Below are 19,960 nucleotides of genomic sequence, written 5' to 3' on the forward strand. Positions count from 1 at the left end.
GGGTAATCTGAAACTTTAATTCTTCAAAGACTATTGGAACTACTTGGCTTGAAGTAATTTCGCATCACTGGATGATGTTAAAAAATAAACCTTTGGTTCAGAGAGAACCTTTTGAGGTTGGGGCCTTTTGAGGCAGAATATAATATTATAATGTAATCTATCCCTTTATCTTCTTCCAGTTCACTTTAGGGCCCAGTTCTTTGCTCCTCAGCAGTGTCTATCCAAGATATATGTGCTGATGGGCTGGTTGCATGGATTAAACTGCCAACTACACAGGAAACAAGCATTTACGTGCCTGCTATATTCCAAGAGCTATACTATACAAATGCTTAACAAATATTATCTCATCTGAACTTCACAACAACTGCTCTGCAAAGTAGGTGCTGTTATTATTATTCCCACAGTTGAGGAAACTGAGGCATACAATGGTTAAATGGCTTGCCCAGTATCAAATGGCTAACAAGTCTCTGAAGCCAAATTTAAACTCGGATCTTTCTGACTCCAGACCCAGTATCCTAACTGCTGTGCCACCTAGCTGCCTCCTAAAAACCTAGACAATAGGAATTCTTCCCGTGTGGGGAAAATTGTTCTAAGTGATTATAGATCTCATAGAACGGGCTATGCAGGGTTCCCAAGCTTGATGCAATTGACATATTGTCGTTTGCAAACAGGAGCATCTGGAGGGCTTCACCATCCTTAAAAAATTCCTTTTCCCTTTTTCTGCTCAGCACTGGAAATCCTCCATCATAGTGACAACAGCTTGGCAAACATGAATCTCCTTGTTTTTTGCCTCAAAGAGTTGTTAGTCTATGCGCATGCACCGAAAGCATCTGGATGAAGGTATGTGTGAAAGGCAAAGCAGCAGGCTTTCACAAGTGATATTCTATAACAGGTCACATCTTTACAGTCACAAAATTGATTGAAAGTTGTGGAGAAACAAGATTTCACTGTGCTTATTATTTGTCAACTGTAAAAAAAAAAGACTTTGACTTGGCAGAATGTCTCCAAAGGACCTCCTGTTCATTTCTCTCATGCATATTTTAATTTTTTTTCACATCCACATTTTTAAGCATACAAGAGTTCTTGCAAAACATAACGAAGATAGCTCTATTTTCCCAAGTATATGAAATCTTTATAAAAATAATCTAGTAGATTAAAAAATATATATAAGAAACACCCAAAAGACAGGAACTGGAGCCATTTTATTCACCCAAATCAATGAATTTTTTTTATTGTTGACAAATAATAAGCACAATGAGGCATTATTTCTTCTGCATCTTTCAATCAGTTGTGTGACTGTGAAGATGTGACTTGTTGAAGAATAAAATTTATCCTCCTCTCACATATACTTTGATGAAAGTGCCTTTGTTAATTGTGTAGATTAATTCAATAAAAATTTTATAGAGATGGAAAAGCAAACATATAGTTTGGTAGTTATAAAATTTTGTTGGTCATCTTTTTTAAAAACGCATGTGCATAGACTAACAACTCTTTGAGGTAAAAAAACAAGGAGATTCATGTTTGCCAAGCCTTTGTCACTATGATGGAGGATTTAAAACAATAAGGTCCAAGTTTTCCCTTCTCCCTACCAAAGCTTCCACTAATTTTCTCTTTTCTAGACACCTTGAAAATCAAACCTTTAATACTCTCAAAACTGAATTGCCGGGGCAGCTGGGTAGCTCAGTGGATTGAGAGTCAGGCCTAGAGACAGGAGGTCCTAGGTTCAAATCTGGCCTCAGACACTTCCCAGCTGTGTGACCCTGGGCAAGTCACTTGACCCCCATTGCCCACCCTTACCACTCTTCCACCTAGAAGACAATACATAGAAGTTAAGGGTTTAAAAAAAAAACTGAATTGCCTCCAACATGGAACTCCACTCATTATATACTTGGTTGAATTCAACAGTTTTACCCAAATTTATCTTCTTAATTTTCATCTAATTCTAAGACAGCACACACTAGGGACTGTTGGAGTCCAAATGTGATGGGTGGCTCCACTGTCATTAATGGAGAAAATGGTTTGCTTTCAAGATATTTAAAGATCATTTTCCTCTTTCTTCCATTTGTTATCCTCCTTCCAGTTTTCTTTATAATACCTCCAAGATGATTTTGCTTAGTTCAACCTCTAGGCAAACAGTCTGTAAATTCATTTTTCCCTCCACTTCTCATTATTTTATGAGGTAATAATACTGAATATAATCGTCCAGCAATTTTTCCCCATAACATTTTACAATTGAGTTTATATTCTAATCTTGCATTGTGTGTGGCAGCTTGGCAAAATCAAGTCCTAGGGGATGGATCCTGAAAAATGCCACCTAATTTGCAAGAAATGTAACTAGAGACATTAGGTGAAGGGAAAATTGAGAAATAGAGACCCATGACCAAAACTTGATCATCTTAAATTTATTTCTGAAAATATATCCTAATTCACTTCGATTTAAATAAAAATTTTAAAACATTTATTAGGCTTCTACAAAGGACAAGGTACTGTGCAAAGTACTGGAGTAGAAGGACAGATAGGAATTATTGTCTCTTCTTGAGGAGTTTAAAATCAAATGGAAAGAGGAAGGAAATACGTATATAAATAAGTAGCATATAATGACTGTTTCAACTCAGCAAGATTTTTAAGCACCCACTAGCTAACAAGGAATTGTGACTAGTACCCCCTCTACTGGAAATTGAGATTTCCATTCATTAAAAAAATGCAATATTGAAAGTTAATTAAATAGATGGTTTCCTTACTATTAGACTTCAATGATTGGTTTTAAGTAGTTAAGAAACTGACACATATAACTTTCAAGAAGCGGATCTTGAATATTAGGGGAGAAATCTTTTGGCGAATTTATAATAAAACCCCATTCCCAAACATGAATACCTATACCACTTCTCCTACCTCCTCGGGTTCATCCTGGTGAGTATGTGTGTTTCTCTGCTTCACGAAATAAGTCTTATGACTGAGATTTGAATCCTCCTTCAAAGCAAAACATTCATAATGAATACTATGTCCACATTGTAAAAATTCAGTAAGTTCCCTAATAAAAGTTAAAGTACAAAAAGGCATAACAGCCATGCCATCTTATATTGCTTGTTAATATGGCTTCTATTTAGAGAGGGCCTTAATGCTTACATAGTACATATATATTATCATTTAATAAGACACACAGCGACATAATGATGCAGATAGCAATGCAAGTTATTATTCCCATTATTCCCATTGTACAAATCAATCAAATAGCAAACATTCATTTACCCAGGTTCACAAAACTACTTAACGTCAGAGGTGGGCTTCAAATTTAGGTCTATCTTTTCACTATACTATGCAGCATGTAGGCTCTCAAAATATACTTGTTTAGACCAACTAATGATAATAATCAGCAATAATTTTGTTATCTCCTCAATAATCTGAAAATTTCTGTATATTCCGTTTCTCTCTAAAGGAAGGTTATATTGCTCTTCCTGTTGGGAATTTTATCCCCATTTTCTTTAAAGAAATTATTCATTTTTATAGCTGTGCAATATATGTATTTATTTTAAATGAAAAAAATCACTTTGGAAGAAATTTATTTTTTCTTTGTTTACCTCAAGTCCTCTTCCAACTTTCCTTCTAATAGCTTTCATGTCATTGTGGTACTGCTGGCGTATTTCCTCTAACTGTTTCCGATATTCCTATTAAGCAAATCAATATTTTTTAATGTTTGTGTGAATAACCTGGAAAAAAGAATCTAAATATAACCAAAAGTTATATAGATAGATAATCCTATCCTTTAAGGAATCTTGAATAATTTTGATTTCCTTATTAGGAAATAGTCTTAAGGCAATGTCATGTTCTACCAAGACAAATGCTTTTTCATAATCAGCAAAGAAGAGACACAATTATGAGTTCGAATGGACAACTATAAAACTCATCTGCTGGTATGTGTACCTAGGACAGTCAGTAGAGCTAGAGGAGGAGCTGGGGTCTGAGAAGGGAAGACAAGACTAGGCTGGATTTTCCTTCGGGAAACTGGGATGCTTCATTAATTACCCCAAGGTTTCCATGGAAACAAAGGCCCATCTTTTTGCTACCAGTATTCTTTTGGTGTTACTATATTGCAATGAGAAACAGAATATGATTATCTATGAAGAATTAAAAATGAATATTACACAGTGGGTGGAAAAACACATGGCATGGCGAGCAGAGGTGGGAGAGGTTGAATCACATAATCAATGAAGAATATCAAAGAAGAATAGGAAGAAAAGATGTCATCTAGGTAGGAAAGATGGACTGGTCATTTGGCAAGGATGAAGAATGACAAGTAAGTAGCCAGTATACTCTACTGGTTTTATCACAATATTAGGAGAAAGTAAGGAAGAACTATAGCACATTTGGTAGAAACTCAGAGTGAACTTATGGGAGGCATGGATGGAAAAGCAAGAGTTATACAGAATGAACAGTCATGAATGGGTTAAAATATGCATCCTTAGAAGGAATTCTAAGATCAGTAAGATTCCAGATGTATCTAAGAAGCTGGGTATCATTTGAATACATCACAAATTAAACACACACACACACACACACACACACACACACACACACACACACACACACACACGGCAGNACACACACACACACACACACACACACACACACACACACACACACACACACACCAGGCAGTAGATGAAACTTGAAAAGCCTGGTACATATGGTAATATTCTCAAACTTTTTTGATTGCTTACCCCTGTTAGTAGAACACTTTTGAGCACAGGCCCCAATATATGTACATTTATTTGTAACTGGAGTCTAGTACTTGGCCATAGTGCCTCTGATGGTTTTTCTTTCTGTAGAGAAACTAAGGACTCTAAATCCTAGAGAATCATGATGAAGTGGAGTAGAAATGCCTTTTCTGTAGAGGATTTTGTAACTGGTTCTGGTGTACTAGCCACATGGGTAAGAGAAATATTTTCTGATTGGATGAGTAGTTGCAACTGTAGACATCTTCAAAAAAGGCTATGGTTAACTTATCCCTCTAAGAACTAGATAAATTTAAGCAAAAAAATAAATAGAAAGAAGTTAAGGAGATGATTAGAATATTAGAAAATTTAGATTTAATAGATCTCTGGAGAAAATTGAATAGGAATAGAAAGAAATATACCTTCTCATCAGTACATGACACCTACACAAAAATTGGCCATATATTAGAGCAAAAAAACTTCACAACAAAATGCAGAAAAACAAATATAAATGCATCCTTTTTATATCATGATGAAATAAAAATTATAATCAATAAGGGGCCATAGAAAGAGAAATTTCAAATTAATTGGAAACTAAGTAACCTAATTCTAAATAATGAGAGGGTCAAAGAACAAATCATAGAAACAATCAATAATTTCATGAAAGAGAATGAAAACAATGAGACAACATATCAAAATTTATGGGATGCAGCCAAAGCAGTACTTAGGGGAAAATTTATACCTCTGAATGCTTATATCAATAAAATATAGAAAAAAGAGATCAATGAGTTGGACATGCAACTAAAAATTTTTGTTAAAAAAGGATAAATTTTAAATTGTCAATTAAACACCAAATTGAAAATCCTAACAACAAAGAGAAACTAATAAATTTAGAAGTAAGAAAACCTTTGAACTAACAAATAAGACTAGAAGTTGGTTTTATGGGGGAAAATTAATAAAATAGAGCATTGTTAATTTGATTAATTTGACTTTTTAAAGGGAAAGAAGAGAATCAAATTACCAGTTTCAAAAACAAAAAGGATGAATTCGCCACCAATGAAGAGGAAATTAAAGCAATCATTAGGAGCTATTTTGCCCAATTATATGTCAATAAATTTGACAATCTAAGAAAGATAGATGAATATGTACAAAAAATATAATTGTCCAGATTAACAAAAGAGGAAATAAAATACTTAAAGGTAACACAGTATAAGGATCATTCAGAAATCACATGATTATCCCAATAGATGCGGGAAAAGCTTTTGACAAATACAATATCTATTCCTATTTAAAAACACTAGGGAGGAGAGGAATTAATGGAGCTTTCCTAAAATAAGTAGTATCTATATAATTCTATCAATAAGTATTATCTATACTGAGACCAAGTTAGAAGCCTTCCCAATAAGATCAGGGATGAAACCAAGATGCCCATTATCAGCTCTGTTATTTAATATCACACTAGAAATGCTAGCTTTAGCAATGAGAAGAAAAAGAAATTAAAGGAATTAAAGTAGACAATGAAGAAACTAAACTGGCACTCTTTGCAAATAATATGATGGTATAGAGAATCCTAGAGAATGAACTAAAAAACTAGTTGAAATAACTAATAATTTTAGCAAAGTTGCAGGATATAAAATAAACCCACATAAATCACCAGCTTAACCAACAAAGTCCAACAATAAAGGATAGAAAGAGAAAACAATATAAAATACTTGGTAGTCTACTTGCCAAGACAAACACAGGAATTATATGAACACAATTACAAAAATAACAATTCTACCTAAATTAATTAATTTGTTTAGTGCTGTACCAATCAAACTACCAAAAATTAAATTAAATAAAAATTTAAAATTAAATTTAAAAATAATTTAAAAATTCATCTGGAAGAATAAAAGGTCACGAATATCAAGGAAATTAATTTTTTTAAATGTGAAGCAAGGTGGCTTATCAGTACCAAATACCAAACTGTACTCTAAAGCAGTTATCATCAAAACAATATGGTACTGGCTAAGAAATGAAATGAAAGATCAATGGAATAGGTACACAATATACAGGATTATAACAATCTAGTGTTTGATAAACCCAAAGATTCCAGCTTTGGGGACAAGAGCTCACTATTTGGCAAAAAGTGTTGGGAAAATTGGAAAACAGTATGGCAGATATAGACCAATATCTCACATTCCATATCAAGATATGGTCAAAATGCATATATGATTTAGACATAAAGGGTGATACCATAAGCAAATTAGGGAAGCATGAAATAGTTTGCCTTTCAGATCTAAGGATAAAGGAAAAACCTTATGACCAAACAAGAGATAAAGAACATTCTGCAATATAAAATGAGATATTTTGATGATATTAAATTAAAAAGGTTTTGTACAAACAAAATCGATATAACTAAGATTAGAAGGGAAACAGCAAACTGAGAGAAAACAAACAGCGAATTTCTCTAATAAAGGCCTCCTTTCTCAAATATATAGAGAACTGAGTCGTATTTATGAAAACATAAGTCATTATCCAATGGACAAATGGTCAAAGGATATGAACAGTTTTCAGATGAAGAAAACAAAGCTATCAATAATCATATGAAAAAATGTTCTAAATCATCATTGATTAGAGAAATGGAAATTAAAACAACTCTGAGATACCAGCTCACATCTATCAGATTGGCCAATATGATAGAAGAAGAAAATGATAAATGTTGAAAAGAATATGGGAAAATTGGGACATTAATGTACTGTTGGAGTTGTATTTTGACCCAAACATTCTGGAGAGGAATTTGAAACTATGCCCAAAGGGCTCTAAAACTGTGCATACCCTTTGATCCAGCTATATTACTGGTCCTATATCCCAAAGAGATTAAAAAAAAAAAAAAAAAAGGACAAAGGACCTATTTGTACAAAAATATTTATTGCAGGTCTTTTTTTTTTTGTGGTGGCAAAGAATTGGAAACTGAGATGTCCATCAGTTGGGGAATAGCTGAACAAATTGTGATATATGATTGCGATGGAATAACAACATTTTAAGAAATGATGAGCAAGATGATTTCAGAAAAAGCTGGGAAGACCTAAATGAACTGATCCAGAGTGAAGTAGACAGAACCAGGAGACTACTGTACCTAGTAACAGCAATACTGTACAATGATCAACTGTGAATGACTCAGCTACTCTCAGAATTACAATAATCTGGGATAGTTCTGAAAGGCTCATGACAAAGAAAGCTGCCAACCTCCCATTCTGTTACTCTGTTCCTGGTTTGACATCTCTGTTGGTATCTAGTGAGACAGCGCTATAAGGGGAGCAATGTGGGATCTTCTACCCAATGAGGCCAAAATGTGGCCATGTAAAATAGGCCTCAAACCTTAGCCTTTGAATTTGTTTCTTTTCCCTTTAGGTAAAAGAATTGAAGACTCCAGACTATGAGTTTTCAACAGTCAGGAGAGCTGGTGTCCCAACATCCAGGTTTTACAGCCAGTTTGGTATCAATGACTTGAGAAAAAAGGGGGTGAACTTCAAGAATGACCTTCAAAACCCAGCCCAGAAGTACCTAAGACAAAGCATTCAGTTGGCACTCATGCTGCCTCCTGACATGACCTGGTGGGGCCACAGCTATACAGAAACTCTGCTGAGAGTGAACCCATTCTCCCAAAGACTGCACTAATACTGGAGAGAGTCTGTCCCTGAAGTGGCAGAGGGAAATGTCTGTATTTCTGTTCTCTCTTAAATCTTTAAGGTAAATATTGGAACTGAGATGTTAATCATTGGTACTTTACAGTGAGAGAAAACAAAGACAGTAGGGGACAGAGCTGATGGTAGAGAAAAGGGATAAAGTTTCAAAAGAAAAAAAGAAGCAAAGAAAAATTCTTTGGCTTGTCTAACTACAAGTGAAGAAGTGAAGCAGTAAAGAGTGCATTAGGCCCAGAGTCAGGGACAGACCACCCAAATCTTTCCTTAGACACCCATTAGTTATGTGACCTATGGAAAGTCCCTTAACCTGTCTGTATCAGTTTCCTTATTTGCAAAATGAGGATTAATTTTTACTAAAAAATACACAGCAAAGAGAAAATAGGTCAGGGACCATAACAGCTCTTCAGTGGGAGTCATGTTTCTCTATGTGCAGACACTGACCATAAACCAAGCAAAAACAATTTTCAAAAAAATAATTGTCTCTGATTTCAAGTTATTAGGAAAATGTCTAAATAAATCTGTTCCTGTTTTTTTCACATGACTCTGATTAGTGTAACCTATCATATGTTAGTTTCAATTTATTTATGGATGCCTTAGTTGTATTTTGGTATGACTGCAAGGAATACCCAGAAGAGCAATTTAACAGGACCATAATGTGTAAGAAGTGAAATAATAAGGCTGGAAAGGTAGGCTGGTGTTAAGTTGCGAAGGCCTTCACACACAGAGGAGTTTATATTGATCCTTGTGGTCACAGGGAAGCCTGGGACTTCTTGTGTAGAGGAGTGACCGGGTCAGGCCAACATTTTAGCAAAGTCATTTTAGCAGGTGTGTGGGAGATGGATTGGATTGGGGGAAGGCCTGAGGCAGGGCGACCTTTGTGATAGTCCAGGAGGGAGGTGAAGCGGTCCGAGGCTAGAATCTGAGAGTCAAAAGAAGGGGGCTTGCGCAGGAGTAGAGTTGTGGAGGCAGAAGCGAAAAGATGTGGCAGCTACTTGGAGATGTGAGGACAGAGAAAGTTCAGAGCGAGGGATGACACTGAGATTGTGCACGGAGTGAATAAAAGGATGGCGGTGCTCTCCGCGGAAGGGGGGAGGTTTAGCAGAGGAGTAGGTTTGGGAGAAAAAAATAACATAATGAGATTATGATGCAGACCACAAGCCATGAATGCCTGCTTGGCCTGTGCTGCTTGCTCTGGCCCATCCAAAACAAAAAGGGGCAGAAGGTCGGGATGGACAACCAGAGATTGGGGGGGGGGGGTATGCTGGGGAGATGTGGGGACCAATGTAGCTGCTGCTGTTAGTGTCTAGGTGAAGGTTAGCTTTCCGTTCCCTGAAGGAACAACAATCACTGTAGAAGAGGGAAAGCTGGGAGCTTGAAGAGCCCAGGAGGCACTGAAGTTGGGGAGCATCTTCCAGTAATGGGTGTGGGGACGGCTGTTGGCTATTGCAGAGAGGATGGGGCACAATTCATCTTCCCCCTGTGGCCTGGCCGATGATATACCCCGAGGGTCACCCAGAGCCCCCACGAGGCTTCGGCCTCTCCCTCGGGAGCACCGTTCTAGTACTCTGAACTCAGTGACTTCCAAGCCCCCTTCTAGCTTTGATCAGACACTTTGGCCCCACGAGCCTAGCATCGCCGGGGCTATGTGCCCCTCCACAAAGGGCAGAAAGTCCTCGGTGGATGCAGTTCAGGGTGCAGAAGTATTCCAGCTTCCTATTGCTGCGTGGTCCTGGATGCATTAGCGCATTCCTTCAGGATGGGGCCGCCATCTTCTCGTCACGTGTCTGATCTCCCTGGTGAGGACCTCCTGGGCCCTTTTCTCTTAGCATCTATAATCAGCAGCGGCGGGGAAAGGCTTTTCTGAATATAGTTTAGGGCAGTGATGACGAACCTTTTAGAGACCGAGTGCCCAAACTGCAACCCTCACACAGCCTGTGAGCCCCGCCGTACCCCAGGCAGGGGAGGGAGGAAGTGCTCCCACTGGGCAGCTGGGCAGAGGGGCGGGTGATGGGAGAAATGTCCTCAGGCACGTGCGGAGAGGGGGAGGGAGCACCCCACCCCACCCCCGCCAGCAGGTGCACCATAGGTTCACCAGCACGGGCTTAAGGTCTAAAGAGATTCGAGGTTCCTGCAGTTGGTCTGGAATAGGTCCTGTTACCACATTCTCTCAAGTTGCTCCCTTTTCCCACGTGGCTTTTACACCTTCTTATCCCATATTGTGGTTTTCCTCCCTGTGTCAGCCAGCTGACAGAAGAAATCCTTGCAGGACCCAGCGGGCCCCCAACGGCAATGCTGACTTCACCGGTCCTTTTTCTGAGGGAATGGACAAAGCAAGAAAGTAACCAAGGGAAAACTGGTTCTTCAGAAAAGTCAGCGTGCCTTCTAGTCTGTCACCACTCCTGGAACACATCCTTTATGCTTTACCATCTTCATGTCATTCTTTTTTGGTTTTGTTTTTATTTTTTAAGCCCTTACCTTCTAACTTAGTATCAGTTCTAAGGCAAAAGAGCAGCAAAGGTTAAGCGATTGGGGTTAAGGGACTTGACTAGTTGGGAAGTATCTGAGAACAAATTTGAACCCAGGTCTTGCTGGCCCGCTGTGCTACCCAACTGTCCCTCATGTAACTGTTCATGTTGTTCTGCATTCTTGGAATACCCTCCCCATTTTCCCATCCACACAAATCCAACTTATCTTTCAAAGCCAAAGGCAAATGCCAAACACTCCATAAAGCCTTTCCTGATCAGTCTAATAAAAAACAATCATTTTTCTTCTGTTCCCCATTCCTCATTCTTATTTTTTTCTTTTACAAATGAGTAAACTAAAGTTCAAAGAGGACCAAAATCCCATAGTTAGCAGAATCAAGACTCAGTCCTAGGTATTGTGATTCAGATCTCATATCATGCTACCTCTTCTAGTCATATAGAAAGTAATGTCCCCAATATTATCTTATAAAACAAAAGATAGTGCCATATAGATTATTCATCTGCAAGATATGAGCCTTCCATTTATACTATTTGTACAGCTCTTTGCATACTGTCTCCTCTATTCATATAGGAGCTCTTTGAAAGGCAAGGAGCATTTTTTGCTTTTGACTGCATATCCCCAGACCCTTGGCACGGTGCCTGAGCCACAGTAGTCACTTAATAAATGCTTGTTGACTAACTGACCTCTTGCTTAATTTCATTCCTCTTAAGCTGTAGATCCTGGAATTTGGGCTGTTCTCTCTTTCTTTCCTCAACTTGTAATTGGTTGTTTGGCTCAGCTGAAGATGGACGAAGACCCTGTTAATAAATAATAAATATAAACCATAAAATGAAAGATAGTTTTTATTTTTAAAATATCCTTTTCAAATGAGGTAAAGGCTCTATTAGTAGCATAACTTATAAAGTGAAAAAGGAGCTGCTAGGTGGCCCAGTGGATAGAGAACTAAGCCCAGAAGCAGATCCTAGATTAAAATCTGGCCTCAGATTTCTAACTGTGTGGTCCTGGGTAAGCCACCAAACCCCAAATGCCTAGCTCTTACCACTTTACTGCCTTGGAACCAAAACTTAGTATCAATTCTAAGATAGAAGGTAAGGGTTTAAAAGAAAAAAATTAAACAAAATACTTTCTTTTTTAAAAACATTCTCCTCCAGCTCTCTCCCTTTAAAAAAAAGAATCTCATCATGAATTAAACTCGATATTTAAAGATATTAGAAGGTGGAAGTTGTTAGTTTCAGAGTGTTTCCTAGAGGGAAAGTATATCGTGTTCTACAGTACCATGTGATACACCTACTTTCAGATTCTCAGTGGATAAATGATAAGAGATATGTGAAAAACCTGATGTTTAACCCCTTGAGGATGGAATACAGAGTAGAACTACTTTGGAAGTTGTAAAGGAAAAAATAAGGAAAACTATGTTCAAGTAACAGGCAGAGAAAGTAAAATCTTTGAGTTAGATGTGTTGGTTTTCTTCTTGAATTCAGCATTTTACTTACCAATTGTTTTTCCACTTTCAGTTTATATTGTTGAGCTTCCAATCTCCTCTGAAGGTACTCAGCGGGCCTTAAGAAAAACAACACTTTTCAGCTAGGAGAGCAATTTAAGCTAATTTCAGGAAACCAGATTGACAGTTGGCAGACCTTACACAGCTGAAAATCCAATTTCACTTCGCCTTTATCAAGTGGAAAGGACAACTCCAAGGTCAAGGAATAGTAAGAGTTTTATGGAGTGTTTCCATAGAAAATATCTATAGATTCAAGAGTGAATAGCAATAAGAGATTGGGGGGAAATCAGTGGGAAAGAAGGGTCTGCTCCAGAGCTAGTGTATGCTGCCTAATGTGACCCAGGCAACCTAACTTCTTATTGCCTCAAGTAACCATGCAAAATAAAAAATTGCAGAGAAGGTACCAGTCTTTATTGCTGGAGGAAGTTCTTTACAAGTAACTTCCTAAATAGATGAAAACATAGGCAGGTCCAGTTAAAATGGAATCAATGTTCTTTCAGGATTTGTGGGACAAACTTCTATGATTAGAAAGTTCTTTCAACCATCAAAAGCAAATCATTTTAATTGTCATTGTTCCCTAATTCAATTTGAATGTTAATTAGCTATTTATTAAGCACCTACTGTTTGCAAAACACTATTTTCATGAGGCATCTAGGTGGTGCAGTGGAAAAAGTGTTTGGCTGGGCCTCCTAAGTTCAGGTCTGACCTCTGACAGTAGCTGTGTGACCCTGGGCAAGTTGATTAACCTCTATTTGCCTCACTTTCCTGAACTGAAAAATAGAGATAATAATAGTACCTACCTCACAGAGCTGTTATGAGGCTCAGATGAATTAATACTTGTAAAGTGCTTAGCACAGTGCCTGGCACATAGTAGGCACTAACGTGCTAGACTGAGATAGGAGCTAATCACAAACAACTGAAATATAAATCAAGATAGAGAGGTGTGAAACACCCTAGGAGATACCAGGAGAAATGACTGCTTCCTTGGAGGATCAGGAGTATATTGGTAAATGTTAAAAACCAACTCTCCTGATAAAAAAAGGTTACCCTTATTCATCACTTTCTTAAGATCAGTCAACAGCAAAACAATAAATCAAACCATAATTTGTTTCTTAACTTGCTAGGTGAAAATTTCAGTACTCTCCCAGAGAGATCTTATTCAAGGCCAAGAAAGAGATATGAAGAAAGGAAGTGATGAAAAGATACCCCAGGCATAGGAGGAGTGGCAAGCAATCTAATTTAGCAGGAGCTCACTCTATATGAAAGGGAGTAGCACAAGAACAGCTTGGAAAGGTAGCCTCAGGCTCCAGAAAACCTGGACTGCCATGATAAGGAATTTACTGGGCAGACAATAGGGAGCCACTGAAAGATTTCAAGCAGAGCAGTGGCATGACCAGATCTATTATTGATTTGCACTTCTTGAATCTCTAATTGATTTCATCTTCTTGACTCCTTTCTTCTTCTTCAATCCTGGAAGGCAAGAAGATGAAGTAGTAGACTAGGTAGTGAGGGAGGTCTGAGCTAGGCTGATGGCATTTGCTAACATATATGGAGTGCTTTGCTATAGGAATAAAAATATTAGAAAGGTAAAATTGATAGGACTTAGCAACTGATTGGATGCTGGAGGTGAGGAAGAGGGAAGAGTCAAAAAAGATAATTTGAAGGGTTTTTTGATTGAAAGAAATCATGAAAGGACATCTGGGGAGATGGAGATAATAAATTTGGCTCTAGATGTTCAGATTTTGAGATCCTAGTTAAATATTCAGGTGAAAATGCCCCAGTAGATATGAGACTGGATGTTGGAGATGGGCTCAAGAGTTCATTATCTGTACCAATACTTCAGGACTCATAATAAATATATGGAAATCACCTATACAAACGTGATGAAGGTCTGTGAGAGTAAATGAGGATTTCTAAGAGAGTATTGAGAGAGAAAACTAGAAGGTAAGAAAAATCCTTGTAGGAAAAAAATAGCTTAAGGAATTGAGAAGAGGAAAAGGAGACAGCAAAAGAAATAAAGAAGGAAGGGGTGATTCGAAAAAGGAGTACCAAGAGGATGCGTTGTCTCAAAAGATGAGGAAAGAAAATATTTAGAAGAGATGAGGTATGGGGGGGGGGGGGCAGCTGGGTAGCTCAGTGGAGTGAGAGTCAGGCCTAGAGACAGGAGGTCCTAGGTTCAAACCCAGCCTCAGCCACTTCCCAGCTGTGTGACCCTGGGCAAGTCACTTGACCCCCATTGCCCACCCTTACCACTCTTCCACCTATGAGACAATACACCTAAGTACAAGGGTTAAAAAAAAAAAAAGAAGAAGAAGAGATGAGGTAAAGTGTCAATAGCATCAAATATCAGAGAGATCCAAGAGATTACTGATTGAGAAAAGACCATTGCATTCAGAGATAAGGAGGATGTAGGTAACCAATGAGAGATTCATTTCTGTGGAGTTATGGAGAAAAAAGCCAACTAAGGGAGAGTGAATAGTAAGGAAGTTGATGCATCAGGAAAAGACTTTCTTTAAGAAGTTTCACAGTCATGAGGAGAAAGTTGAGGCAATAGCTGAAGAGGGTACAAAGGTTAAGGGAAGGCTCCTGCTAAAAAAACAAAACAACACACTCACTTTGAAAAAAATCAATTTAGGCAGTCCCGATTCATAAGTAGATTGGTTCCCAAATGTTTGTAAGTTGGCTGTTTAGAACATGGAACATATTTCCCCTAAGAAGAAAAAGTCTAAATCTCTCTTCCATTTGACAAGCCTTCACATATTTGTTAAAAACAAAACAAAATGGAAGTAATAGATTATAAAAAATAAGTATAATGTTAATAATAACAAATAATTATAACAAATATATTAGTGTAATATATTATAAATATTATACAATAAATGACAAACGATTAAAATAATAAATAATAAATCCATTCTGCTTTTGGTTCCTTTTTTTTTTCTTTAAGGCCAAATAATTGGCATGAACTCCAAGGCCTTAACCATCCACATTGCTATCTATTCTTTGGGTACGCCCTAACTTATCAATGTCTTTCCCATAATATGCTGCTCAGAACTGAACATGGTGCTCCAAATGAGCAGACTAGATATCAGAGAACTATCCCATCCTTTATCCTGACTCCAATGCCTCTGTTAATGCAGTCTAAGGCCGTATTAGCTTTCTTACCCTAAGATTGAATTAGTTTTCATCATACTATTAACTAATTTCCAGCTTATAATACACCAGAACCCTGAGTTCTTTTTGTTGTCTGACTCCTTAATTTTGTATATGTGAAATTGATTTTTGGAGCCAAAATCTAAAATTTTATATTTATTTCTTTCAAATTTCATTCTTACTCAATTCAGTCTATTGTCTTGGCCTGTTAAATTTTTTTTTTTAATCCTGGCTGTTATCTGGTGTTTTAACTCTCCTTCTCAAATGTAGTTAATCTCTTTACATTTACATGCCATTCCAAATCATTATTAGCCATTTTTATCCTGTCCATTCTAGTCCAAAGACCTTTCTTCTTAGCAGAGAGAACAGAAGGAAAATAAAATTAAATAAAAATAAAATTATCAGTAAACATGATTCCCTCTACCTCTAGCAGTGGCCCTATCTCTTCCCTATAGCTCCTTTTTTTCCTCAATACAACCTAGTCACAGCCACAGCCACACACACACACACACACACACACACACACACACACACACACACACACACACACACACACTTTCTTCTCTTTAGCTTTCCTTGCTAGCCTTAGTTTATTCTGAACTCTACCTTATTCATACAGAACTATGTCACTCTGCTATATTCATTCTCCATTACTTGCCCTTTTTTTTATCCAGTGTTCATGTCTTTTAAAAATCTCCAGAATGGGGGCAGCATGGTAGCTCAATGGACTGAGAACCAGATCTAGACACAGAAGGTCTTGGGTTCAAATCTAGTCTTAGACACTTCCTTGCTATGTGATTCTGGGAGAGTCACTTAACCTCCAACACCCAGCCCTTCCTGCTCTTCTGCCTTGGAACCAATACATAGTATTGATTCTAAAATGGAAGATATGGATTTGTTTCTTTTTTTTAAAACTCCAGGATGTTGGTTTTTCATCCATTTCAGTATTTTTAAACAAACTCCGCCTTTTCCTCCTCATTGGATTCACTCCTTTGTTCTTATGGAAAGAGCACTGGATTTTGAATTAAAGCAGAAATGTGCTGAAAGCTAGCTCATACACTAGAGCTGATTGTTAATTTTGAGTATGAACATTTACACCTTGGAAATTAGCAAATGCTATCCCTCAGGGCTGGGTTTATTTTTCAACAACTTTATTTTCTAATTCATTATTGAAAAGAATTTCTTTTTATTTATTTTTGAAAATAATGGAGAGGGTCAGCTAGGTGATTCAGAGAATAGAGTGCTGGACCTGAAGATGGAAGTCCTGGGTTCAAATGTGACCTCAGATACTTCCTAGCTGTGTCACCCTGAACAAGTCACTTAACTCCAATTGCTTAGCTTCTGCCTTGAAATAACCTAGTATTGATTCTAAGACAGAAGGCAAAATTCTTTTTAAATGACTGAGAAAATATTGATGATGAAGATTCGACTTTAAAGTGTTTCCTAGGTATAATGGTAATTAAATATTTGCTAGCACCCATCTGAAGAGGCTCCATAGGCAAAACCTAGTTCTGTTGGCCTTGGGCACTCACTTAAGCTCCACGAGCCTCAGTTTCTTCCTCTGTAAAATGAGAGGATCTACCTAGATGATCCCTAAGGCCTTCTTTCTCTCTAACGCTTATGGTAAGTCTCTTTGGGCCCGTTTCCTTTCCTTTTTTGAAAGAGTAACGAGGCTGTTCAATCAATATTCTTACACACAGTCTATGGGGAGTGACGAAAGTCAGGTGGCGACATCTCTTCTGCTTTCCTTGGGAGCAGGAAGAAGACATGTCAATCGGATTCTCTCCACACAAAGAATGTGGATCACAGGCTGCGGCCATCCAGAAGAAAGGACTCTCTCTGGAGTTCCCTTTTGTCGAATATTATTTATCAATGACTCCATTCTATGCTTATCAGATTTGCAGATGACACAAAGCTGGGAGGAACAGTTAACATAATGGATGATGGAATCAAAATCCAAAGCAATCTCCAGAGACTGGATGGATGCCCCGAATCCAATAAAATGAACTATAATAGGAAATAATATAAATTCTGCACTTGGCTTCCCGAAATAATGAATTATGAAATTATAGAATGGCGAAGACCCGGCTAAATAAGAGTTATATAAACTCCAATGTTTAAACACTGTAAAAAGACCTGGAGGCTCAAATGACATTATACCAACTTAATGGAATATTATTGTGCCATTAGTAATAATGAAAATGAGGAATTCAGAGAAATAGGGGACAAGAAAAATTTTAAATATGACCCATGCATATGAATTCCAGAGGCGTTCAATTTATTTTTATTATCATTAGATGCTACTATTATTATTAGAGTGTTATTAGATATAGCCCTTCTGTTCATTATTATTAATAACTGAGAAAACAGTAGGTTTAAATTATAGGGACCAAACCAGCAAGGAGCTTTTATAGTTTTATATATCCTTTAACCTACCTGCAAGATTACACTGTTTTCTATACACTGCACATGCCAAAAGGCAAAATTGTAAGTGAAAACTATATCGTAGCTTGAGATATAGGAGGGGTTGGACAGCTAAATGGCACAGCAGAAAGCGCGCCAGTCCTGGAGTCAGGAAGACTCACCTTCATGATTTCAAATCTGACCATAGGCACTTAGGAGCTGTGTGACCCTGGTCAAGTCACTTAACCCTGTCTGCCTCCATTTCCTCATCAATAAAATGAGCTGGAGAAGGGAACGACAAACAGGAAGCCAATAGCTTTGTAAAGAAAACCCTAAATGGGGTTGTGAAGAGCCAGACAGAACGGAACGACAACATGTCCTGCGAAGGCTCATTCTACATTTAGACAGTACTAATTGTGCAATGGATTTTTCTCACATGGAGCCTAAAATTCCTCCTCTTCCACTTTTACCCATTGCTATAGTTGTGTCCTTGGGGCTATGTAGGATTCATTGAATCCTTCTTACATCTGAGAGACCTTTCATATCACGTCCCCCCACTCCCCCCAAGCTGACTCTCCTAGCGGTCAAACTTCCCTAGGGGCTTTGGATGACTTTCATATGGCATGATTTCAAGACCTTTCACCATTTAGGTCACCTTCCAATGTATCTACGTCCAGATGCTGGTACAACTGGTCTGTGAGAGAAGAGAATCAAAAAGAATAGCATATGAGGTGGAAAGTAAATGGAAGAAGGGATTTAGACGTTCCTGCTTGATTATTTGCTTTTGAAGAAATGGTAAATATCACCAAATGAAGAAGGTTGGGTCAATCAAGATATTATTAGAATATTAAAGTTTAAGTTTGAATTTATTACCATTGAGATGGAGGTGAAGCATAGCCTTCTTTCTGTTTATAATATCTATCGACTCTTCTGTCGATTTCAGAAACATACTGATACCTTGGATCATAAGCTCTCTTCTCTAAGATGTCCAACTGAGCATAAAAATGGCCATAAAGTCTGCAACCTGGAGCAACTACTGGCTTCCCTACCACCTTCTTCTGGGGGCTTTGATGCTAAAAATAACAGAGTAAAAAAATTATAACAATGAACTGCTAACTAATGTAGCAAGGAAAGAAGAAGTTGAAAAATATTTTAAATCTATTTTATTTTTTTAATAAATTATCTTACTATCATATAATTTTTAATTATTTTTTCAATTAACAAGTATCTTTCCTCTATCCTCTTCTCTTTCCCCCATCCACCCAGAAAAAAAAAAGAAGGGAAAAGAAAAACAAAATCCCTTCAACAAATCCAGTGAAGCAAAATACATTCCCACGTTGACTGTGTCCAAAAAATGTATGTCCCACTCTACCTATGTAGTTCAACACTTCTATTTTAAGAGATAAACAGCATTCTAAATCATCAGTCCTCTGGGAATCATAGTTGATCAGAATTCTTAAGTCTTTTGAAATTATTAGTTTTTTACAGTGTTGTTGTTACAATATAAATTGTTCTCCTGGTTCTGCTCACATCTTTCTGCATTAGTTCAATGTGATATTTAAGAATGTCCACTCCTTCCATTCCTTCCTTCCTCCTGGTTGTAGACTTGTACTTAAACCCCAGGTTATATGAGATAAGTTCTCCCCTCTATTCCAACCCTTTTATTTCCTAGTGTATCCTCTCTTCCACCTTTAAGATAATCAAAACAAAACAAAAGTCTCGGGCCCTTCCTCTCATTTGATTCCTTCTATGACCACTGCTGACGCTATAGTTCCTAGGGGCTACTTGTATCACCTCATTCCCATTAGAATGCAAAAATTTCATCCTTATAAAAACTTTTCTGATTGCTTGTTTTTATTTGCCTCTTTTATGTTTCTCTTTACTCTCATGTATGTCATTTAAAGTTTCTACTCAGCTCTAGGAAGGAAGAAAGGAAGGAAGGAAGGAAGGAAGGAAGGAAGGAAGGAAGGAAGGAAGGAAGGAAGGAAGGAAGGAAGGAAGGAAGGAAGGAAGGAAGGAAG

The 19,960-nt window shown here is 37.5% G+C and overlaps 1 protein-coding gene across 1 annotated transcript in view; it reads right to left on the reverse strand.

Moving 5' to 3' along the window:
• NEK5 (NIMA related kinase 5) overlaps positions 1-19,960 on the reverse strand; it is a 96,196-nt gene that overhangs the window by 32,208 nt on the left and 44,028 nt on the right. The window contains exons 11-15 of the mRNA XM_044668949.1: positions 18,813-19,012; positions 12,376-12,442; positions 11,566-11,679; positions 3,579-3,665; positions 2,893-2,970 (exon numbers count right to left, since the gene is read on the reverse strand). Coding sequence (XP_044524884.1) covers positions 2,893-2,970; positions 3,579-3,665; positions 11,566-11,679; positions 12,376-12,442; positions 18,813-19,012 — 546 coding nt within the window. The remainder of the gene's footprint in view (positions 1-2,892; positions 2,971-3,578; positions 3,666-11,565; positions 11,680-12,375; positions 12,443-18,812; positions 19,013-19,960) is intronic.

Source organism: Gracilinanus agilis, chromosome 3, assembly GCF_016433145.1.
Source record: "Gracilinanus agilis isolate LMUSP501 chromosome 3, AgileGrace, whole genome shotgun sequence".
Taxonomy (NCBI): Eukaryota; Metazoa; Chordata; class Mammalia; order Didelphimorphia; family Didelphidae; genus Gracilinanus; species Gracilinanus agilis.